Below are 26,396 nucleotides of genomic sequence, written 5' to 3' on the forward strand. Positions count from 1 at the left end.
TGCTTCTGTCCATAACAATTCCACATGTCATTAACAGTGTCAAACCACTGTTGCACAAAGTAGTCATACAAGTCTTGCAGTAATTCTATATCCGGTGAGGTTTCCATTATTTTTAACCAACCATCGTCTACATCCGAAGCAGGCCCGTAGCTACAATTGATCTCCAGGGGGGGGCTCGTGGGTTATCAGAGGGGGGCTTGGTAAACCAAGTCCATTTTCAAAAGTTTAACAGTGTTAAATGAAGGTTGTGTGTGTGTGCGGAGGTGGGAGGTCATTAAGTTACATAAAGTTTAGAAATATCACACAAATACTACATTTCTCCTATATTTTATAATATCACTGGAAGTGTCAATTGGCTGCTACTGAAACCATCCCTTACTACACACTTCATACCACGTTTTATGATACAGATATTTTTATCACACAAGGAAAAATGGACAATATTCAATCATAGTGCCTACCGTACATTCCACTCGCCGGCAGAAACAATAAAACTCAACTTCGTTCCCAAAACTTGGGAGCTGTTCACCTTTGACGCAGATGCGGAGGGAATTTCGTCTGGAATTTGCATAATGACGTCAAGGTCACAGATTTCTGTATAAATGGGAGGTCGCAACAGGGGCAACGAAGGTACAAATAAAGAAGTGCCCCTATGGAAGAACTTTCTAAAGCCTAAAGAATCTTCTAAATACTTGCCACTATTTAGACTTTTTCTTATAAATAAGATGAACGAATAGGTATAGCTGCTGTTCATGTTCTGTGACTGTATCTTTCACCTAAGTTGTGAGCAAAATAATATCTGCTGTCTACTTTTTCACTCTTCGCTGCAAACAAAATTACACAAAATAGTTTTACTAATGTCAAGGGGTCTGACCTCAGTGCCAGGAGGACTGCCGGCAGTTCCAGGGGTGCTCAGCCCCCCCTGACCCTGCCTGGCTACGGGTCTGATCCGAAGATGGCAAGAAAGCCAAAGCTGCCGTCATCCTTACATGTTGCCTTAACTCCTCATTATCTCTGTACAGTGTTACCATCCCGAGATCCTGCACTTTTCTCCACAAACACTAATTAAAGTGAAAGTTGAAACCTTGCAACTTACACGCAGGGAACATCTCGCGAACAGCTGTTATCATTGCACTTTCAAAACCTATCATCTAACCTAACCTAACATAAAATGTCTTTTACTCTGTTTGGCTGGGGCGATGGATCAGGAACACCTCATCCGGGGAAAAAAAACCCACTTTGTTATCAGGAGCGATGGATCGGGACAAACCACGCCCACTTTTCGAGAAGCGATGGATCAGGAAGTCACCCACATTTTTTCCAAAACGTGTTACAATGCTCAACTGTGTGACAGCGGCCGAACTTACCACCGAAGTTCACCCATCTCCGTAGAGCTAGGAAACACATGTAAATCATGCAAGGATTACTTCAGGATCTAGTTGCCCTATATTTATTGCTGCTCACTGTACATACAAGAATAGTGCTTCTTCTTGTAGGAGTCTATATACGAATATTCTGCCAAAGGGGGTCTCTATACTGTCATTTGCTTCTGAACTCCCGACGAATTAAATAGGCAGGTGAAAAAGGTAAACCTATCCCCATGAAGGCATGTAGGTAATGGGCAGTGGCGTAGCGTTATAGTACGCCCGTACGCCCGGCGTTCCCAGATTTAAAATTTCAAAAATGCTTAAATGCTGTGATTATAAAGTAAAACGTGACTAATTTCATATATGTTTAACCTTCATGGCATTATAATAGCTATTTTCCGCGATCCCCTTGCAACGCTCCACTATCAACACTCGTTCTAGCATCTCTTTTCAATGCCTATCCCGGCCGGACGCCGAGCAGGTTCGGCGTACAGAACTCTATATTCCTTGCTGCCTTTCTGGAGGGAAAGCTTCCATTTCTACAGCACGTGCGTAAATGGCCTCTCTTACGCCCGCGTACGAGAGGTCTACCGTGATTGGTTCATGTGACCCTTCCTGCCTTCTGAACCAGACGACAGCGGCAGAATTCCTACCCGTTCTTCGCTCTTCGCGCTCATGCAACGCGTGCTATGTGATGCTACAATACGCAATATTGACTGACGTAACTTTACAAATCTCAAATATACTGCTTCTTAATGGCCACTGCATTGTATAATTTATCGCACGAACAGCGATGTGTATTAGAAACTAAAAGATCAACACAGTTTTTGTGAAATAAGTTGGTGAAGTCCTCGTGATAGAAATTCAGCCTGTGGCTGCTCTAACACTTAACCCGCAAAACTATTATTTTTTATTGTATTTTTTCGTTATTATCTAACTACTTAATATTGTGTGAATGGAAATGTTTAGCATTCATTTGAAAACTCTTAACATCGAATGGTCTCTGTAGAAAATTATTTTAAAATGTTTATCAGCATTCTCAAGATGTAATAAACAGTGGTCTGAATTACTAATCGGCACTGTTACGTCAGTAGAGTGTACGATATTTGGATCATCCACTCTGCTTTTCACAGTGCGCCAAGACGACAGAGGTCCCTGGTTCGATTCCCGGCGTGAGCACGGGTGTTCTTTGTCAGTGTCCTTTCATCAATATCATCACTCATATTCATATTCGCAATTAACCAAAAGTGGTAGAAAAGCGAAGTAAAATAAACAAAATCAATCAGTAGTTGGATCGCCCACAACAATGACGTCTACTGTTGTGCAGAGGCGCTTGTGATTCAGGTAGGTTTTTAATGCCTTGCGTCATGCAGAAAGATATAAAAAAAGGTATAGAACACCAGAGTTCAAAACATCTGTGGCATAGTGAGGCATCTAATTTTCTAGCTAAAACATGCAATGATGATGTTTTATTGAAAACCCAGCTTACTTCAGGCAAATAATACCTGTGGCGACTAATACCATAAGTAAATTATTAAGCAAGAAAGGGCCGACTCTTCCTTCGGACTTGGCGTTCCTACCCGAAATGTCCATGCTACGCCACTGGTAATAGGGAGGTGGAGTTTAACATATTCTCGATTTCAGCCATGGCCAAGTGATGCGATCAGCACCATGCTCTGACTGCTTCCATTTTCCTGGATTGCCCCACGTGATATACCATACTGGAAATGTAACCAGGGTCTTAATAATACTAATTTTATTCAAATTATCAGGATTTTTTTTAGCGTAAACTTAGGGCACGTCTGCAACCAACCGGCCCATCATATAAATCCACTCTGAGCAGTGACGTCACAGAGTGTAGAGAGACTTTTAATTATACACCGTCCGATCTGACAGTGACAAAGTACGAGAGAGAGAGAGAGAGAGAGAGAGTATGTTTTGTACCAACTGTTAACTGCACTTGCATCAAGTTTTTATTTAGTTAGCTCCGTTGTCACAGAGATTTGTTCCTTCATTTCAACTTCAATTAATAATTTAAACAATGCTTCGCACAAAACAGGTACAGGGCTAGCTGCTGATTGGTCTAGAGAACTCGTGCTGCATTCCGATAAGTCGGTAGTCATCTCGGGAGGTCGAGTGCAGCAGAACCGTTAAGTTTCAGTTGCCTCCGCTGCATCTCACGTCGCCACCATCGCCCTTGGCGCCGAAGTTCATGCTGCAGCTAACACGCTATCTTAAACGACGACCCAAGGCTTCTGGCATTAAGATAGTTTCTCATGCAAAATTGAGGAAACGCGTGTTGTTGATTTGGAAGTTCTGTCAATGCTTAAAGCACTTTCGAAAGCGCCAAGAAGCTAATTGTACCGTAAATGGATATACACTTTCCATGCGGAACACGATCACGCAATAAATTAATTAGTGATAAAAGCACAAGCACACAACATGGAGTAAACATGTTTACTTGATTTGTAGCAACCTCATTCATTGCGGGCAAATTCTTCTCAGTAGACCTTCTACTAAGACCTGGGCCCGTGTAGGAAGGGATAATTCTATACAATGTTCAAAATACATGAGTACTAACTACTGTGACAATTATTCTACTACCAGTTTGACAACCAATTACCATAATAATAAGTCCCCCCACACACATAAACACACACACAATCGGTATACACATATTTTCTGTATAAAGAGTATAAATATAAAAATCATGAGTTTTACCTTAAAAACGATTTTCCGCAAGACGGCGAAGATATATACGTATAAGGAAATATAAGTGAAAATTACATGATTGGTGCTAAATTTTAAAATTCTTACACATCTTACCGTCATTAAATTCAAAATATGACAAGGAAGATGAACTGAAGATAATATTCACCAGCAAAGAACATCAAAGAAGCAGACGTGACACTGCTGTCTTACTAGGATGAACAACTAGCGATGCCACCGGCAGTAAGAAGGAACACAAACTCTAAACTCGCCTGGCCAAATTTTGTTACCCACTTCGTGAGATGAAGAATGTAATTACAGCATTGTTTATTGTCTCCCTTACCTATCTGCGTTTTCTGAAAAGAAACAAGGTTTATAAGTGGGCTCGGGTTTCGTGACATGATTATTTAATGAGCAAGAAACTTGACTATCATAAACGTTTCTTGGAAGTTTTCATAGCGAACCAGACAATAAAAAAATGATATTGGGACGTAAATGAAAATGTACGGCCATACAGACGAACATAATTTTTCACACTTCGTTGGAGAGCAAACTGTTTTAGCGTATTCTCCTTGCCAAATTACAACTTAATCATTACTTTGCTATTGATATGTGTTGTTCTATTAAGATATATAAGATATATACTGTATGTGTAATGGTAAGGGCGACGTTGTCAAACTCTTTCACACGAATGTCCTATACTCATAAACAACTGAGCGAAGATTTGGATTAGCAAATAGAATATAAGTGAACATCAATCGCTTGACTTGATAATGGAAGGTTCTAACCTACTAAATTAGCGTGTAGAATTTAAAGTTTGATGTGGAATTCGTCTTCAAACTGTCAGATAATAATATAATTCATCACGGTTATTTTTTCCCACAGATTGCAGATGCTTTCGGTATAAAATTGTGAAAGTGTTGACCTACACACAACCGTCAGATAATGATAGTGCATCAGAATCAAAATTCCTCGCTTTGAGCGAGGGATGCCACTATAATTGGGAAAGAAATGCACATGTAATCAAGGTGTTCCAAGTTCGATTCACGGCTGGTACACATTTCACAGTTCTCTGAATCATACTTCAAACTGAATGACCAGTCACAATTAATTAGCCTATCTGAGCATAAAGTAGGCTTAACTTTGGTATACTTCGGCATACGTAATATAAGGGTTGTTTGATAAATTTGTGACTGGGCCTGTGCTTTCGGTGTATGTATAAATAAGCAAAAAGCTATTGTGTTTATTGATACACTTGGCCATTGCGCATGTTACATTCACATTGTTAGTCATCTGCTTTATTCGCAGGTAGATGTTCAACCCTCAAAAGTGAATGAAGTGCAAGGATGGATTCCTCCAGATGTGCGCAACTATGTGTGATTCAGTTCTTGTATGCTGAAGGTGTGCAGCCAGCGGAGATTGTTCGCCGGTTAAATGCGGTGTACAGGGATGAAGATTTGCCGATTACAACAGAGTTTAATTGGTGCAAAGAATTTCGGGAAGGGAGAAGAAGCAGTTGCGCATTTCTGGAGGAATCTATCCCTACACTCATTCACATTTTAGGGTTGAACGTCTACCTGCGAATAAACAGCTGACCAATGTGCATGTAACATGTGCAATACACAAGGGTATGAATAAACACAATCCGTGTTTCCTTATTTCTACACACACCGAAAGCACAAGCCCAGTCCATTTATTTATCAAACAACCCTTATATATGTACACATATGTTTACTTTACAATAGAAATATAGGCCTACATGTATCACATTACGCTGTATTTACGTGTTTCTAGAATACCAACTCGAACGATTGTCCATTCATCACATATGTTGCTTTGCTAAACATTCGCTTTTCGTTCGAGATAAAACGCATGTCGTTTACTTTTGCATTTGCTTAAAAGGAAGTACATATATTTTCTAAATCTCATACTGCAAGTTCGTCGATTCTATCTTGTTTGGTGACTTCCAGGATGTAGGAAGATCAAAACAATCTTACGTAATAGGTTGACTTAACATCTTCACAGATCAGGTAGTTGCTTTGTTCTGTCCAGCTTTTTACCGTGAAGTCTAGAGGAAAGAGAATTTCCTGTCGAGTCAACTCCAGGGAAACCTGTCTTTTCTGCACCTTGAACGCCACGGAGCGAAAGTGTCTGATAGAATTCGATCATTTAAAACAACTGTTGCGTACTGCTACTGCATCGAGGAAATATGAACCACTTCTTGCATCATTGATCTCCGTACTAGTGGAATGAATTGTTCTTAGGAGCGAGTCATTGCAATGAATCTTATGAATTGGTTATTTTGCAGTGTATCTATTTTGAGCCATTTTTTTTTGTAATGAATCATGTAAATCGATTCCTTTGAGCAATTATTTGAATTCATTCCCTTGTTCAATCCATTGCAATGAATCATACGAATCAATTATTTTGAGGGAGTCATTATACTGAATCATACTTATCAATTTTACCAATTTAAAATTATAATATTCAATTCTACGTGCAGTGGGATGCACAAGTATTGCTCGGCAAATTGTTGTTGACTATTTTCATTATTTTTTTCTTGCATCTTAAGTGTATTTAAGGAATAGATTTTTATGTGTGCTAGTGCAGAGATTATCATCTGCTTGTTTGGTGTTTTGTTTCAATTCTTGTGGCTCTCATTTTGTAAAATAAACAGAATAAACGTGGTGATTGACAATTTGATTGGTAATACTTATGCATTCCACTGAACATGTATTTTAGATGATAATAATGTTTTGAAGCGCATTTTCCACGCTAAACATTGTAAACTTATTTCTATTGAAAATCTAACAATCTAACTTTTTGATTCTTTATAGATGAAAGACCCAGGAGAAATGGGATCAAATGGAACCGTTGCCCAGAAAAATGGACCAACTGACAGTGTTGCAGATCCTAGTCGAGGTGCATGGTCAAATCCTATCGAGTTCGTCCTTTCCTGTTTGAGCTACGCAGTTGGTTTGGGAAATGTTTGGAGGTTTCCATATTTATGCTACAGAAATGGAGGTGGCAAGTATTGCATTTTTATCTTGAAACAATATTGCTGTCGGATTTCTCGTTCTGGACAGTTTTTATATTTTGGCTATTTTCAATTTTTGAGTTTATCTAGAACATTTAGAACTTTTCCATGTTGTCTCTTTGTTTTTACACACATCTTTCTTCTCAGTGACGTGTCCAGAAGTTTTGTATAATCGTAAGCTGGGCACTTCTAAGGGTGGGAGGAAATTAACTCCCTATTTTAATTTTTTTTCCTCCTAAGATATTGAAGGTAGAAACTTACTTTTTTGTACACATGTAGTTTATTGTATACCATTATCTTCCTTCAAGTTACAACTCAATGTGTGCTCCAGTATTTTCTAAACACTATATTAAACGAACAGGTAGGTTTGCTAAGACCTTCCACAAGAACTCGGCAGGAACACCATTTATGACCTCACGGATCTTGTTCTCAAGTTCACCAAGAGTTTGAGGTTTGCTGCGATACACTTCTTCCTTAACCCACCCCCATAAAAAAAAATCACATGGGGTGAGGTCTGGACTTCGCGCTGGCCATTCTGTGGGACCTCGGCGACCTATCCAGCTTCCATGGTCTGTAATGTAACTCTTTGTGGAGAATTGAACGCACAGAATAGCGTGTAAAGCCACTCTCTCTTGCAGCCTGTCTTGTTGATTTTGAAGGGCTTCGCTCGAACATCTCCCTCACTGTGACAACCTTTTCCTTACTGACCTTCCTCTACTGGTCTACCTGATCTCTTAATATCCACGACACTTCCGGTAGTCATTAATTTTCTGTGGCAATTTTTAATTGTTTTTGCATCCAGAACAGCTTGCCTTCCATGTTGACCCCTCCACCATCGTTGCACCTGAATTACAGATTGCCACAACTCAAATCTTGATGCAATTTTGGCTCTCTCTTCAATGCTCAATCGTACTGCTATCTCTATCTTCAAGGGCACTTCAAAGGCGTCAGAAGATCTGGAAAAAATATGCAACAAATGGCATACTTTAGTCTATAAAAGAAGATAACTTTCATTGCAATATGTACATAACTTCAATAGAAATACAAAATTAAAAATAGGGAGTTACTTTCCGCCCACCCTGCATATGAGTCAGTTATTTTCACAGTATTTTCTGCTTTTGCGCTATTTTTTCATAAAGTTGATGAAATTGAGAAAATAATTAATGTTGCAAGAAATTTGCATGGATAATAAAATATAGTGATGTATAATTTTGGATATAGCCTTCAGATTTGACTACAAGGAATAATTCTGAAAGATTTGCTGCAAACATACTTCACTTCCATTATATATAAATATACTTATATAATATGTATGTATGTATGTATGAGTGTACGCTTGAAGTGGGACATATTAACTGGAGGATGTTGTTTGTCGAGCGTAAGGATAGCATTATTGATAAAAATAAAAGCTGCTCCATTCCACATTTGAATACCAGAAGTCATATACGGAATAGTATGAATCAATTGTTTAATAATAACAACCATTCAAAAAATTGCTCCATCAACACTATTTAGCTACGTAATTAATAATTTAAATATAATTTTAATTACTAGAATTGGACTATGAGAGGGGCATGGTTGAACATGACGGGAATGTGAAAATATTGCTAGCTGGGGGATACCATCCTTCCCCTCGGCAACCCCTGTCTCTTCTAGCATCGTGTTTGTGTATATAACGTATATTTCTCTTCCAGGTGCCTTTCTTATACCGTACGCGATCATGTTGTTCACCACGGGGCTTCCCCTGTTCTTCATGGAGTTCGCTCTGGGGCAGTATGTCAGCCTGGGACCAACAAAAATATTCCAGAAGATGGCTCCACTATTCCACGGTAGGAAATCAGCATTTTGCAATAGTAATGTGGATGGTTTTCTTTTTTCCTTATGGAAAAAAGGTGTGTGCACGGAGGTGGGAGCAAGAGGGGACAATTGCTCCCTAATACGCTCATTTAAAAATTTAGTGTATATGAATCTTATAACCGTTATTAAACAATATTATATTATTAAAAAAAAAAGTATTTTAATGCCGACGGAAGTTCCAAGCAGCTACGGAGGGGGAGGAAGGAGCATTATTTGCTATGAAATTGACCTATCCAACGCCGTTCTCCAGCAAATTTCTTGTTATTAACATTACCACACATTTTGTTCGTTAGTTGTGTTACCTCTATGCTTTTGCAGAATACATTGGAAATCAGTGGCGGCGTTTGGGTGACAAATGTGGGGAGAGGGAGCAAGGACAGTTTCCTTTTATCTTTGTAGGCAAGGTTTAGCATTAAGAGGCGATCGTGAGGGAACGAAACGTGGCAAAAAGGGGGGGGGGGGTTGGGCAACTGCCGACCGCCCCCTAATTGCCGCCACTGTAGGAAATGAAAAAAAATATGTGTAGTTGATTTGAATCTGTTGTACGAAACCATGTTGATATGCAAAATAGTCTCGAACCATAGAGAAGGGATATAAAGAAGGAGGGCAGAGAACATTGGTCCCACGGAAGTTTGAATTCTGCAATTCAATGATTTTCGGCGAATCCGGACACATTCTACATACGCTCCTGTTCCATACCCATTAATACTATAAACAGTGAGATGAAATGTGTTTTCTCTTTCTCCGATTGAACTTTTATCAAGGCTTTTGCCACCCCCTCCTAATGAGAGGGTCTTTGCACGCCTATGGATATTTGTTGTAAGGCGAGCCCTACTTAAATTCGTATGGAGACTATTCATTATCATCATAATGTAGCCACGGAATTTCTTTTTAGGCATATCTACAGGAAGAAGTGTAGATAGAATATTCTGATACAACATTAATTCACTTGAGTTTAGTTGCAACCCGCTGTTCTCCTCTAGTTTTCTCGAAACATTAAAACTGTAGTTCCCAAAGTGCCTAGCTAGCTTATAGGGGCGCTGCGATATGTTCCAATATTTTCACTGAAATGATATGATTGTTCCAAATATGTGCTTATTTAGTACCTTTTACACATAAATTGTTTCTGAATTTAAAGTATGTGTTTATTTTTTAACTTAAGCCAAGCAACCTAACCACACTAACAGAGCATTGCAAGTGTTAAATAGGCCTACATTCTGACTTGGCCGCCGTGGAAAAATCTTGAAACACAAAGGGTAACTTGAAACGAAAAAGTTTTGGGAACCCTGCATTAGAAGGCTGCTCCGTAATTTTATAATTCCACGCAAGGTGGTGCAGCTTGCTGGCGTTTCCAATGCAAGCCCATAACCAGGCATTTGTCACTTTACTGTTAAAAGTTGATGACCTGGCATGAAGACTTGTATGAGGGTTTAATAATTACATCAGCATCCGTTACGATTTCAGACAGCCGTTTGTCTTTCTGGTCCGTTCTCTTTCAGCTGCTCACTTGCTCCAACTAGTCCAGTGAGCTTTTTTCCGTTCCTTTTTTTTCCGAGAGCGTAAACGGTCGCGACGAATGGGTGCGGAAGTGAGTGCGAGAGCTGGCGTGACAACGTTCGCCGCACAGAAACCGCTATGACAGAGTTATTGCAGACGAGTCGCAATCTTGTTATGCGCCTTGGGGAGGCATGTGTACGTTTTTGCAATGGGTTGTTGAGCATACGGGTGTTGCAAGCGGGGGGACACGGTTTTTCCAGGATCGTTTAAGTAACACGAGACTTCATGAGATATTTAAAAATTATTTTTACCTCACCAGTGGCGACACTGATGTTGGGGGTAGGGTCGGGAGTCATGACCGAAATATTGGCTGGCCACTGCCATGCAGTGAAAAGCAGGGAGGCAAGGGGGCAGGAAATATTTTCTGAGAGGCTGTCACATTATATTCCTAAATACTATAGTTAGGTAAAAGAAGATTTATTACCAGCGGCTAGCGACAGCCTTAACAACTTTGGAGATAAATGTTAACAGCACCAAACCTGACCTGCCTAACATATCAACGTAGGCAGGTTAAGTTATGTTTATTTAAGCTATTAGATGCGTACGTGGATAGGTTAGGCACGTCAGATTTTGTGCTGTTAGCATATATTTCTAAGTTTCTAAGGCTGTCGCTGGCTGCTTGTAGATTTATTTATCTAGTCTCTTGATTGATTGATTGAGTTGGTGTTTGAAGTCCACTTTATGCCCAGTAAGGCTAATCGGGACTGGACCTACAGTTCAAAGTGGAATCCGAACCACTATGTGCCCCCTGGGACCTCTTGATTACAATGCGCCATCGGGGAGGCCCCCCTATCTAGCCCTTTATCTTGTTTGCTAGTAATGGAGGATGGTCCGGAAGGGGTCCGCCACACCTCTGTCCCCCCCGCTGGCGGCATCATTTCCTATGTGCCCCCAGTTACAGATAAAATAGTCATTTCAAAATATTACCATGTATATATTCTGCATTAACTTGTCATCTAAAAACAACATATATTATATGTATAATGCAAGGGACACGAACCACTGTGCAATTCGCCTCCACGGGGAATCGAATCCTGGAATCCTTGTTTTGAAGTCAATAGACTTAACGCTGCTCCATCAGGAGGCCACACACGTGTAAAAACTTAATAAGTGTTGTTAAGTAATATCTTGCGAGATAATTTATATGTACTCCCACCTGCTGATCTGGCCCCACTTACCCCCTGTGAAAAAACTGCGCAATTTTACCCCACATAAAAAATTAATGACAGAAGGTGGGAAGTGTTTAACTTTCTTTTGCAGTCACAAAAATTCCTGCTGAGCATCGATCACAATATATTACGTTTATTCTACAACTACAGAAAAATATGATATTTTGTCTCATACGAATGTTTAAAATTATAGTTCCATTGAGTGCTAATTGTGGGATAAACACTGTTGGAAAAACAGAAATTGTCCGGTCCCTTCCTGTAGCTAGCAATCATGGCAACTTGAGTGTTTGAGTTAGTTGATGATGCTTATTTATACCGTTCGGTCAACTGCGACAGGGAACAAAGAAGAAGATGAAAGGTAAAAGATAATGATCGTCCGCGAGAGGGAGGGGGGAATCGTGAAGTTGCGTTTATTGTGGGAGACATATTGACGTGACGTTTTCATACCATCAGAAGAAAGAAACTGTTTTTTAGGGAAGAAACAAGGAAGTAGCGGAGAGAATGAGAAAAATAAAGAAGTTAAATGGAGAGAGAGAGAGAGTGGGGGGAGGGAAAAGTAGAAGATGAATAGAGTGAGAGAAGGATAGGAGAGAAGCGAAACGTAGAATATGGATAGAGAGAGAAGGGAAAAGTTGAAGATGGAGAGAGAGAGAGAGAGAGAGAGAGAGAGAGAGAGAGAAAGAAAGGAAAATATTAAAACGACATATAGAAAAAAGAGATTATCAGAAATGAGAGAAAATGAACAAGAGCAAAAAAAAGCAAAAAAAAAAGCAAAAAAAAATAGAAAAGAAGAACGAAAGCTAGCTAGAAAATACAATAAAAGAAAAAGAAAGGGATTTACAAATATTAGAATACTGGAAGAAGAGGTAGTCAATTGTTCCTTATCCTAGGGGGTAGTCGGTGAAGTGACCCTCTTGGCACTTTCTGTGGTCGTTCACAAAAAGAAGAAGCAAAAAATATACCACAAAGATGGAGACCGGATGTGAGGAAGAGCGTAAAAGATAAAAAAACAACAACTGTAATGTGTTAGGAATATGATTCTGAAATTCTTTGGCTAACCAACTAACAAAACCATGTTAAAATGCGCTCAGCGTGCTCGAGTTCTGAAAGCAATGGTAACATCTATCGAAAGCCTCGGGCAAAGCTCACAGACATACATGACCAGAATCCAAATCGGCTGTAGATCGCAAACCATTAATCATCCGTGCACATCGGGCAGCAGTTGATGGGTACGACCAGCAATGAACATCCGCACGGCCACACTCCCCATCTGCAGACGTCCTCTGGTTGAACGATAGGTATCCATTATGTGAGGTCATCCGACATTTTCCGAAGGTCACATGTGTGCCCTTCCTCATCTGGAGAGGTCAAGCAAGATAGCGTTCTCATGACAGGCACGTGTGTGTGTGTCCATACCATATCATTGTCGTTCAACTACATAGGAACATCCAAAATACGTTCGCATAATGATGGGATGAGCATATTATTTTTTTCAATTCAAAATGGGACACCTTCTCAAATAATTTGATCCGAAGTAAGATACCACTATGTCAGTGTTTTTCGTCATGTGGAACGAAGAATAAAAGGGTAAGGTACATTTGTCATGTAGAGTGATGGTATCGAGACGACGTCGTCTTTCATAAATCGATACGAAAGCGAGACAGGTATCTGTAGAATCGTGACGAGACGAGACAAAACTTACAAGACTGTCGGTCTGGTTCGAGAATTTTCACGATATTTGAATTTTTTTTTTTACTGTGCGACTTCTTAGAAGATATCAAGAGATATGGGATATCTACCTCATTATTCATACACGAGTCGTATATTTTGTTTATTTTAATTGCAAAGTTAATGAGAATTGTGAACTGTACGGTCTCGTTGCATAGGCTCAGAATAAGAATGCTGTTTTTCGAGGGTTCGTAGCGTCGAAAGAAGGTGTCCAACAGAAAAATGGGAGTAACAAAAATAGCTTCCCCAATTTACTTCTACACACAGCGAAAGTATGTATGTAGAATGGTACACTTTATATGTTGTTTATAGTCTACCCAAGAGCTGACGCTCAAAACGAAAACGTGTGAATTTTCTGTTGTAAATATGATTGTTTTCATTCGGATACAATTTTCCTTTAAACAAGTACTGCAAAATAATGTCTAGTGCAGTTTACCGTGTCTATGCAGACAATAAGTCAATGAAATCTACGCCCAGATCACGTGAAGACAGCACAGACAGAGACCCAGCGGCTACCGCACGAATAATGTTGTTTCCGAGTAGGCTGGAATTGTCAAAGTGGATAACACAAAGTTACGTTCTAGGTAGAATCGGGATACACTATCAAATATTTCAGAATTACCATCTTTAACTTTCATTTTAAAAGTTTGAAAACAAAAATGGTAAACGGGGGACTCTCTAAGTTTGCATTTACCACCATGGATTTTCCAGAGTTCTTTACTGCTTTAATTGAAAAATTTTCGATTTTCTCAAAATTTCTGGAGGCTGTAGCCCCATCAGTTCCCCCTGCGTACGCCAGTGCGTCCAGGTTCCATTTTTCAATTCTGATAAATATCCATATTGGCACTGTGCGAATTAAGGCTCGGCTAGACCTTTGGCATGCAAATGGGCGAATTTTTTCAAATTTTCCTGTCCATTCGAAAAACTTCTTGGATATTTCAAAATATGAAACATTACATCAGCTTAGAATTCCTTCTAGAGCATTGACGTGAAATTTCGTGTAGTTTTCTTTCATTGTTGTCTAGATATTATCAATAGTTTAATAGACTTATGTAATCACAAAACTATTGATAATATCTAGACAACAGTGAAAGAAAACTACACGAAATTTCACGTCAATGCTCTAGAAGGAATTCTAAGCTGATGTAATGTTTCATATTTTGAAATATCCAAGAAGTTTTTCGAATGGAGAGGAAAATTTAAAAAAAATCGCTCATTTGCATGCCAAAGGTCCAGCCGAGCCTTAAGCTTTTTGCTTTGGGAAGGATGCCCACTTGTGATTTCATTTAGGGATATATATATATATATATATATAGCAAATTTGTGTATGTTACCAGTCAATAAACGAAACTATTGTCTTGCAGTGGTTCTAGCCTGGGCCTATACATTTTTTGATAACATTTACACGTAATTTAGAAACAGTATATTTACATTCTAAGAAAATCCAAACTCATATACAAAAAGAACTATCGAACTAGTAACTTGACCAAATTTCTATCACCAAGTCAAAATAAGACAGCAACAGTGTTGCAGGATACACTATTATCCCCATTAGGAATCGAAATACAGCATATACTCAGGTGTCCTCTAAATCTTTATAAGTGCACCATCATCCTCTTGGGGGAGCAATCAATCTCCTGGAACCCGAACTCTCCATCAACGACCGGATGACAACAGCGTGGATAATCGGAATTACTCCAGGTTTTTCTCCAGCTCCAGCGAACCATGAAATTCGCCACAGAGGCGCTAAAAAAAAGCCGCTGGGAAATAATAAAGGCAACCTTGAGCAATTTTGCGACACCGGATGTCGTGATTAATGTGACGAAATTGAATTCAGAGCCTTTTGTTGAATGTCACGCGTAAAATCTGTGAACTTGATTGAAAGCGGCTGGAAAGGTCGCTGAAGAAGTCATGTGCAAAGTTAATGGCCTTCAGGCTAAGTGATAAAATACCTCAGAACTATCCAGCATGCTTCTATTGCGAAGTTATAATAAAAATAATAACTTTACAAAATTGTTTTTACTAGTTAACAGAATAAAACTAAACTTTTTCCAAATTTGTAAATTTTATTTTCTATATATAAATAACGTGTAAGTAAGTTTTACGATGGCTATATTTCCTTTGTTTATTTCAAATTATGCAAACCCTACTGTTCTTCCTCATTGGGTGCAATGTAATTGCTCAAGGTATATTTCCAAGAAGAAAAGTGGAGGTAAATAACATAATAGGATTAGTGTCAATGACTGTTGTCGAACATGACCTTGTAAACCATTTCCAAGTAATTGGTTCAAGATTTGAAATTCTTCACTCCAATAATTTTCCCCTGTGATAAGGGCGAATTTGGTTTTTGTTTTCCAAAATGTTCAACTAAATGTTTTTTTTTTTCAAATACATAGAATTGTACAAAATTGGTTTGCGCAACTGATTTGAATGGTCCTTTTCAACCTGAAGGCATTCCCATTGTATCCGGAGCCTACATAGTAGCTAGTGTAAGACAATACGAAGCCATTGATCCTACTGTGAGGAAGTTGCCGTCAATTTTACAATACTTTGACGTTAAAATCACTGGTGCACCAAAATTAAGGCCCCGGCTCATGTTCAGACACTAACAAAAGTTTCTTTCTAGAAATGTAAGTAATTAGTTTGATTAAATAATTATTCAAGACGAACATGTACCTATGAATTATAATGTGTAGATTACAATTTATGTTCCATCTCAACACTGAGAATACTGAGTCATACACTCCGGAGGTAGTTCTTTGTAACTGTCAATTTTGAGAAAGATCGTTCTGCTGTAGCGACAGTCACGGAATGTCTTAAAAACTGAATCATTAAATTACATTAATTAAGGTAACTATAAAAAAAGTGCTCCCCTGTGCTTAGCACCACGCCATGAAAGCGTACAGGGGGTGTGGGGGTAACGCCCCACACTTTCTTGATCCGGTCGTGAGTGGGGGTGATGTGATCAGCATCACGCCCCTGATCGCCTTTACCCCCCAGGGTTTCCCCCAGGCTTAATCTTTAATACATTTAAAACGGACATGGTCATTTTATTAATGATAGTTGAATGGCAGCGGAAATTGACTGCCTTTAAGCTTCATTTCTCCAGTCAACGATTTTCAGTGTATCTTTGAATGCTTGTTAAGACAAAGGAGTTCATCGTCACCGATACGACGTCCAAACTACAAATTCCGCACAATGCGAAATCCACGTACCTCTATTTAGTGTTAGTATATAGTGTCAACTATTGGCGTTTTTAATGATTTATTCCTCTTTCATTCTTCCAGGTCTCGGTTACTCATCACTAGTCGTCATCTTCTTCATCACAGTATACTACAACATCATTGTGGCGTGGACCATGTTCTACATCTTCGCCTCCTTTAGCAGCGAACTCGGATGGGGAACGTGCGACCACGACTTCAACACGCTCAGTGAGTGGATTCATGTTTGTCCTTGACAGTCCATCAGAGTAACAAGTTACCACTAAGGCAATTACAAGTGTAAATTACTTTTATCGGGTAAATCTCCAACACTAAGGCCCTGCTTACAGACCAAAGGTACACAAATGATTAGCTTTTAGTGACAGACTAAACAATTTGGGAGATAAATGCTAACAGCACCAAACCTGACCTTCCAAACCTATCCATGTAGACATATAATATCATAAATAAGCATGTAAATAAGTTAGGCAAGTTAAGTTTTGTTTATTTAAGCTATTATATGCATAGGTTAGGCAGGTCAGGTTTGGTGCTGTTAGCATTTATTTGGAAGTTGGCAATGCTGTCGCTAGCCGCTCGTACACAAATGTTGTCGTGGATCAGGTGCTGCTGTAACTCTGCTAAAAAAAGTCTCAAAGTTTTATTGGTAAATGGCACACGCGATCTAAATATTCGCCTTTTAGTGTATTTTTCAAAGGAGACCCGCATTGTAAGTCCTGAGCCCCGAATCATATTATATAGGTCTCAATTTAAGCACACGCTGTTGAGCTCTACCCTGTCCTTCGACTTGTGACGTCATAACAATTTCAATGTGTTAATACTCTAACCATGGGCAGCGGTATCTCAGTTGGTAGAGCTACCACGAAGAAGACCCTTTACCTAACAAGGAATGCATTTGACTCTGACGTCTTAAGGCATAGGAAGAACTAATGTAGAACATATTTCCAATTTTTACTCATTCTTGAAATTTCATGCCTCTGCCTAGACTACAGTCTTAAAGCTTAAGAGGGAGGTGGAGTTTGGCGAAGGTCGCCGTGGAAAGCGCTTAAATTTAACATGGGCTTTTTTGCATTTTGTTGAATATAACGTTTTAGGACAAAAATTTGCCGGAAAACACGCAGTGGATGTGAACTTAGTTTATGAAACTTTGAGTACATGACACATTTATGCAATTTCAGTTCGTTAAATGTGCACAAATTCCATTATTTTTTTTCAATTTCCCATAAGGAAATACGTAAATAAGCACAGAATGGTTATAGGATTTGTGGGTAGCACCAACGAAAATGGCCATTATGATGCATACTAACGTAATGCTCAATCCTTCTATGACTAAGCTAGGGAGGGCTTTTCTTTCAAAAGTCACTTGCACAGCTCAAAATGATTGTTTAAAAATGTCATGTATTATCGACGGCGAAAGATACGGCCGCTTCTGGCGAATTTCATTCATCATAGTTCGCCACTTGGCCACTAGATGTCTCTGTTCGAAAATTGCCCCAGGGTGACGGGGAGGGCTAGTTCGCGCGGGTGTTTGAATCTTCTGCACAGCTGGGTTCCGTCCCCTCGTCAGAAGGTCCCGTAGCTGTCACTGCTTGATTTATTGCCTCTTTCCCAGGCAAGAAACCAAGAAAGCAGGAAGGCCATGAGTTTGTGTATGTTTGAGTGTAGAGAAACCGAGCATATTTACCGTGAATTGGAACCAGTGACACAGTAACTTTATCTCGATCCCTACCGCAAAGGACGTATTCAGGGGGGTCCAGGAGTCCCAACCTCCCCCCGAAAAACTTACCAAGTACAAAAATTAAATAATGAGATCATAAAATAACTTCAATTAAGTAATGAAAATAAGGTTGTTGTCTAATCGCAATTTGTTTATTTCCGCAAACATATTGGAAAGCAATACGACTTTGAATGACAGTACCAAAGAAGATTTATGCAAGAATTATTACTACTTATAATAACATGCAAAATATTACCAGGAATTTTACTTTCGTCAACTGGATCTAACATCATTTTTTCATACTCAATAAATATTATATTCTTTATCTATTTGGCATTAATTTCCTTGCCAGGGCAGTTTCTATTTATTTAAAAATTTTGCAGACCTTAACTACACGTAAGCTAGATAATGAATACGTGATGTTATACTGTATCACTGTTGTTATATCGCCTTCTTATCTATTAATGTAATAAAAATATATAAATTAATTTAATATAATTATACTTATTTTAATTTAACATTATTAATATTATTATTTTGAGACATTACGTTAGGACGCCCCTCCGAAATATATATCTCGATACGTGCCTGGTGTTCGATTTGAATAAAATGTAGAAAAGGCGGGGAGGGTGGTAACGCTTCCTCTTTTTACATTTCGATAGTTTTACCTCACATGTAGTACTTTGCGAGTCAACGGTGAAGATAGGAAATACGTGTACACACACAGACACACATAATTGATGATTCGCAAAGGAACTTCGTTAAATTCCCATGCTTGTTCCGCTCACAAATCATATCCTCTCCAAATTACAATAGCCTACTATCGTTGTTGCTTACATATATATATATGTGTGTGTGTGTGTGTGTGTGGTTCCTAAAACTTCACTATTTCCAAACATAAACTTGATGTGACTCTTACAAAACATTTGTTTTTGGAGTGGAAGGATCATGAAAAGGTCTACTGTTTCTTTGCAAATCTTCAATTAATCTAAAATTTAGTATAAAAACATAATTTTGGCTGACTTGCTAACTTGAGATTTAAAGACAAATTATTAATTTGAATTCTTCATTAACAATAACAAAAGCGACATAAAATGTAGAAGGACAAGACTAGTGTTGCCCACGGGACGAGACGGGACAGGCTTTTAAAAATTCGAGACGAGACGAGATTGATCATGTGTCCCGAGACAAACGAATATTTTCGAGACGAGACAGCATTTCACAGCATTTACACGAGACGAGACAGGCCAAAGTCTCGTCTCGTGGGCAACACTAGACAAGACTCTTGGCTTGGTTGAGAATTACATTAGAGTTGTACAGGTTAGGAAAGGGGAGGGAGAATTCCGTCTTCTTCCTCTTCAGCGCGAACCCTGCCTCCTACATTCTACATGTCCATTCAAAATGTCTTCTTAGTTTCAGATATTTTTGCCTCCCCTATAGCGTAATGGTAAAGATGACCCTCGTAATGTCAAAAGGTCCCGAGTTTGGTACCTGGTGGACGCCCAATAGTTCAATCCCACTATAAATGTAGGTCCAGTCCTGATTAGTCTATCTATACATAAAGAAGACTTACAGAAACTCAAACTCAAGATACTCAAACAACCGGCATAGGGTTGACGGCGCTTGGTGCAGTGAGAGAGATCCCGTTTGCCAAATCAAAATTAGGAAACAAAAACTCATCTTCAGGGGTTCCCTCACTTTTTCGCCCTTAGATGGCAGCTGCTGATAAGGGATGAGCATCCCCCCCCCCCAAAATAAAATTCTGCCTACGGGCCAGTCTAAGGCGTTATGCTTTGGGCTCTCCAGCTACGGGACGCGCGCAGGTTCGAGTCTCCTGGAAGAAGCGTAACAACTTTTCTCCTGATATTTCGGCCAGTCAAACTCGCGGGCCGCATGTAGGCCCCAGCATCCGTTAATGCGGCCCGCCTTGGCCCCAGTTAACACTTCATGCTTGAAATTATCTATACATTTGTAGTTATCCCGTTTTCTCTTTTCTCGTGATACAAGACCAGACTCATCCAAACTTCAACACATTGACCAATTTTCCCTACACAGGTATACATTCCATTATAGAGTAGGTGTTGTGTCAACTAAGCAAGCTGGTGGACATGTTACTCTGAAGTACGAAAATATCTTGCCAGCTGGGGGAGGGCAGCGTGCATACTTTCTGTCGCCTATGAGTCTGTTTCTTGATTTTCAAGGATTTACCTGGAAGAAAAGTCAGTTTCTGTAAAAGTTTCAGAGAACCATATGGCTGCCCAAACTTCGTGGGAGTAAGAAAAGGACTATAGAAGAGGAATGTAGATTTTTCAAGTGAAATGCTTACTTTTGTTGTGAAGTGAATAGTGAAAAGCGTAGAAAATTTGTACCCTGATAAAGTTTATTCATTCAGAAGTATTTCTATATCACGAAATAAATTTGCCAACCTCTGTGGCAGAGTGGTTAGCACAGCCCGTTGCGACACCAGAGGTTGCGGGTTCGAATCCTGGCCTGAGCATGGGTGTTCTTTGTATGTGTCTCTTCATCAATTTCATCATACCATTACTCATCCTCATCGTCGCCATTATCCAAACGTGGCAGAAAAGCAACGCTAATATAAAAAATCAAAAAAAAATCAGAAACACAGTTGAGGAGAGGATTGATGACTTAGTAAACGAACAATTGAAAAGAAAAATTGTTCGTGTTATTGCCTTTTCTCTCACAATATGTGAAATTACGAACGTCTGCGAGCTAGCTCGGTTAGCTCCCTTCATTAGTGGATGCGATTCTCATATCGATATGACAGTAAAACTACTTGAATGATTCCTCCCCGTGACACAAGGGCTGATATTTTGAAGGAAGTGGAGGCCATTTTGCAAAGTTACAGTCTTCCGTTATATTAAAACTTTTTAATAAAGTTATAATTGTCCTCCTCCGTAGCCGAGCGGGTTGGCGGCCCCTGTGGCGGAGTGGTTAGCACATCGCGCTACGACGCCAGGGGTCCCGGGTTCGATTCCCGGCTCGGCCATGGATGTTTGTGATTGTCTGTCCTGAAAAGTCTTGAAATTGAAATATGAATGAAATTATATGAGTGAATGAAGTGTGATGGGGGAAGCTTCCGCATAGGGGCTTTCCTTTTTAAAAAAAAATTAAAAAAAAAAAAAGCGGGTTAAGGCGTTCACTCGTCTTGAGATCGTTCGCTGCGGGACGGCGTAGGTTCGAATCCGGCTCTGGTCGGAATTTATTCGGCCTACGTATAGGGCCGGTGGCAATCCACCATTGTGAGGAAATTGGGGAGCTCCGAATGAGTGAGCGGTAACCCGGTCGAGAAGACCTACAACGGCTGACCACCCTTCACCCCAATACTGGTCTAAGATCTCCACGCTATAACAGGTGACGGAGGAACAGTGTGGGAGGGAGACCAGCAGTCGGTAGGTAAGCCAAGGCTCTCAAGGGCTGTCGCGCTGTGGGTTATTATTATTATTATTATTAATAAAGTTTTTAAGCTGTTTTTAAGATGGGTAATACATAAAGTGTAAGTTCAATGTTTACCTATTCGTTATCTTACATCATTGCTACTACTGTAGTTGTACATTTTGTTCCATTGGTTTCTTTCGCGTCTTCTGATTATCCCTAGGTCATTCCACATATCCGAGACTTTTTCCTTTAAATTCGAAATAGTCTCGCTCCCGTCCATCTCGAATTATTATCAGCACTGTTCATAGTAGTTAAAATAATAACTGTTACTATTTTTTGTGCTTATTACGATTAGATACAAATTTTGTATCAACACGAAACCCCCTACAAAAAGAAAAAAGAAAATGGCGATCAGTATGCCTCTGCCTTGTTATCACTGCCACTGGTATGCTATACATTTACAGCGTACTTTCAATTAGTTATTCTTACTTGATTCGTCGTTACTTTCAACTGATAATCTCTACCTCCTTCTTTACTCTCAATTTATAATCTCAATCACTCAAAGAGAAATTCTACATAATTATAGCAGCCACTGTAATCAACAAAATTTATTCAATCCAAATCTCATTTTTGAAGGTCCTGACTATCTGCTGTGGCCAGCCAGCAGTGAATATTTTGCGATGGAGAAATCTTGAAAGAAGCCGGAACCAGAATGAAATGAAACAGGTGGTGCCCTTTCGCAGCGGTCACGCAGAGGAGGGGTTGGTGAAGGCAGGGGGGAGACATGGTGGCAAGTCTTTCCACCATGGGGGGAGATCCTCTGCCCCCGGCCTGTGCTCTTCCTCTAGTTTAGGACACAAGCGAGAAGAATTGCTAGTTCCCTGATATGTCGCTAGGTGTCTCTGTATCGCGCCGGGGCAGGAAAACTCTTTTCATGCCAACCTCCAGGCCACTCTTAAGAAACGAAACTTATAGCTAGTAGTTCTAAGGCATCACGTGGGGTAATTTTGCAATAAACATTTAGTGCATAGTCTAGGAAGAATGGCTAGTGTTATGGCAGTTAGATACTTTGCAGAACTGGCCAAAAGGGGGGGGGGAAGAAAAAGACGAGTATTCATGTATTACACGTGCTCCGAATTATGTTAATATGTGTGTGTGTGTCTGTATTGAGTTGACATTCTTGCAACAATCAGAACCTTGGAGTAGTGATACAGAATTACATTTGAGAGAATTCGATGTAAGCGTGTATGGCGCGAGCTTTTTACCTATAGCGTACCCCAATTGTTGTAAAAATACTCTTGAAACAAAAAAAGTCAAACGAGCTGTTGCCAACTTCTGCACCAGTGCACGTAAAATCGTAACACGTGCATGCTCTTTATGATGCTTTTCTGGATCAAGGTCATATTGCCCTCTCACAAAAGTTAATTCTTATGCAAATCAAGACGAGTAAGTATGCCACTTTTGTCATTAACCCTGGCATCAAGTTTTAATAATATTCTTCCGACATAAACTTGATGCCCCAGTGGCGGCGATTGGGTTCCAAAACCGGGGGAGCAAACACAGTATATTTCCATTTGTATATAAGGTTTAGCATAGTGCGGGGGCAAAAGTGGCGAAAAGTGGGGCGGGGGGAGTTGCCCCCTAATCGTCGCCACTGCTTGAAGGGAAAGTAACACAAGAACAGATAACAGAAATCAAACCGATGTTGTCTTTGTGCATAAATTCTTTCTTAAAAGATTAACTTTGCATTCAGAACATGCACCATTTTTTCAATTTCTATTTGACATATTACTGCACTGTACTACCTGTTCACCCAAATCGGTCCACTTTTTTGTGTTGATGAAACAACTTTCCTGTCTTGTCAAGATAACATACAACATAGTAGTGGACAATCAAAAAGTAGATCTTGCTAATCCGGTTTTTGCATTTTTGCACGTTAGCAGTAACACTTATTTACATGCATTTTTAAACAAACATCCAATTGTTGTCTGCAATTGGATACTTCACAAGTAGCCACAGTTCTAATGACAGGATTTAACTTTTATTAGCTTTACTAGTAAACAATATCAAATAGTTTAACTTGTGATTTTACTGTAGATGTAACTATTATTGCATGCAACGATGTAATTTGTAACCTTATAAAGTAAAGTATAAAATAGTAATTTGTCTGTGACATTCTTGAAAAATGGCGTACATGTGAAATATACACTGGAGACTAATACATGCATTATAGGAGCGTGCACTGGAGTTAAGGGAGGGGGGTGCATTTACCCTTCTCCTAATATTTTCACTCGAAATAGTGTAGAGAAGCCGCCAACATCCGCGGCTGAGTGGTTAGCACAGCGCGCTATGACATCAGGGATCCCAGGTTTGAATCACGATCTGGACTTAGGTGTTCATTGTGAGTGTGCATTCATCAATTTCATCATATCATCACTAATCCTCATCTTCGCGATTAGCCAAAAGTGAAAACTAAGTAAACTAAACCAAACCAATGATATCAATTGCTCACTAGCAGCCATTCGTTTATAGTTGTCTTGGATACGGACTGCTGCTGTCATTTCTTCAAGTGAGGAGAGAAGGGATTTTCTGACTTAGCATTAAAATAACGCATGCTTGCATTGCTAGGTTAGGCGGGCCAGGTTCAGCCATCTTAGCTTTAAAATAACGTCCCAAAATACTTTAAATAGCACAACATCCCTTCGAGACTTGCATGAAAATATGGCGGTAGTCTGTGTCCAAGACAACAGTGAAGGAATGTTAAGATTTATGGTATTATCCTAAACTGAATACTTTCCATTTCTTTATGGAGAAAAGAATACGCCGAACTGCAAACTACATGTTTTATTTCAGAAGACGGAAACCAAGAAGAAGAAGAAGAAGAAGAAAGAATTGCGTCAAATCACAGACTATAACATGTATAAAAAAATTCCTTGAACATTTAAGTATGAGAATTTTCAGAACCAAATATTTCTAACAAGGAAGAATAGCTCTTCCCTAGCGGATGCTTACGGAAGCTTTTTCTCCTGTAACAGTATTTTCAAAACTCTAATTGCTCTAGAAGCTTCAAATGTAGTGTCACAATCATTTGCAGTATTCTGTCATACTTTCGAATTCTCCTACAAATTTTGCGAAAATCATTCAACATTCAGAACCTTTACCTTATTATTATTATCATTATTGCAGATTGCTACAGCCAATCACAGAACGAGGAGTGCATCGCAAAATTCAACGGAACGTACGTGAGCTATTGGAACCACTCTTGCTACGAGGTGGATACGTTATGCAAGTTAAAGGGTCGCAGCAATTACGAGGCCATCAACTACACCCACTGTGGGACGACGGACAACTCCTCGAAGGCTATGAGCCTGCAGGTGCTTCTGGAACGGGTCTTGGCTAGTGAGGATTATTACAAGTGAGCTATCTACGTAACTATTTCTTCTTTTCATTTTTTTGTGCAGAAGTACCGTATATCTGAATATACGTGAAAACCATTTACAGGGTGTCATTTTAATGGCGCCCACAGACCACGGAAACGTATAGAGAACATCAAAACAAACAACATTTATCGGTAACATTTTTCTCGTTGGTGCATCATTTCGGCGCCACAGTTGTTCAAAAAAGCCCGTTTTGCCGCCTGAATGTTGACAACCACACACAACATTTGATTGCATTTGTGACGTCATATCCCGTCGTGAAGCGATGAGTTCCAGGGTTGCCAGGAACACTCATATTCTGTGAAAAATGACATAGCTACAATCAGCCACATTATGTATCGTAAAAGAAAACGAGAAAACACGTTCTTTAACCTAACAGGAAGTAAACAAACGATACGAAAAATGGTAGAAAGAAAATAGAATTCTAGTGAAAGTTGTCATATCGAAATTTGTCAGCTTACATGTCAAATATTTGCAAATCTAGTTACCAAGTTGGCATCTACAATTTAGTCTATCCACTTCGTCCTTCTGATACTAGTTGTCTGTGACACACTGAACAGATGACAAAATGGAAATGAAAGAACTCAAAATTCCAGAGGTAAGCAACACATAATACAGGTATAATGCATATTCAGGGCATTATGAGGTAAGTGACAAAAATGGTTGAAAAAACAGGGATTTAAGAGGTAGTAATACATGCTATCCGACGACTGTGTTTATCTATGCACGGATGCACATGTAATAGTTTGCAACTGTGAACAGGGCAGTATATTCGCTACTGATTCATAATTAGATTGTTACTGTGGTTGTACGTGTTTTAGCCGTAATGTAACAACGTGAACCTTGGATGCTTTCGTTATCAGCACAAAAGTACCACAAGGCATTTGGACACAAACCTGTAGATATCAACCTTGCAACGAGATTTGCAAATATTTGACATGTAGCCGGGCGTAAACAGCCACATGTAAGCTGTAAGTCCAATAAAATGTATTGTTGTTGATATTTGACATGTAGGCTGAGACAAAATCCGATATTGACATTTCATTTTGAATACGTTTTTACCATTTCTCATATCGTTGGTTCACTTTCCCCTTCCCCTGAGATGACTGCTGATCATCTGGCTGGTAGGCTATGATGTTCGGTCTACTGTACGCGTTTCTCGATTCATTTTACACTTAATCGTGTGGTTGGTAGTTTGTCAATT

General features: G+C 39.5%; 1 protein-coding gene across 1 annotated transcript in view; it reads left to right on the plus strand.

The window, feature by feature from the left end:
* Positions 1–26,396, plus strand: part of LOC145987777 (sodium- and chloride-dependent GABA transporter 2-like) — a 116,045-nt gene that overhangs the window by 42,582 nt on the left and 47,067 nt on the right. Inside the window, exons 2-5 of the mRNA XM_083122463.1 lie at positions 6,914–7,103; positions 8,808–8,942; positions 16,712–16,855; positions 24,942–25,170. Of these exons, the coding sequence (XP_082978589.1) occupies positions 6,914–7,103; positions 8,808–8,942; positions 16,712–16,855; positions 24,942–25,170 (698 nt within the window). The remainder of the gene's footprint in view (positions 1–6,913; positions 7,104–8,807; positions 8,943–16,711; positions 16,856–24,941; positions 25,171–26,396) is intronic.

The sequence above is a fragment of the Lepisma saccharinum genome, chromosome 5 (genome assembly GCF_977018435.1).
Source record: "Lepisma saccharinum chromosome 5, izLepSacc3.1, whole genome shotgun sequence".
NCBI lineage: Eukaryota > Metazoa > Arthropoda > Insecta > Zygentoma > Lepismatidae > Lepisma > Lepisma saccharinum.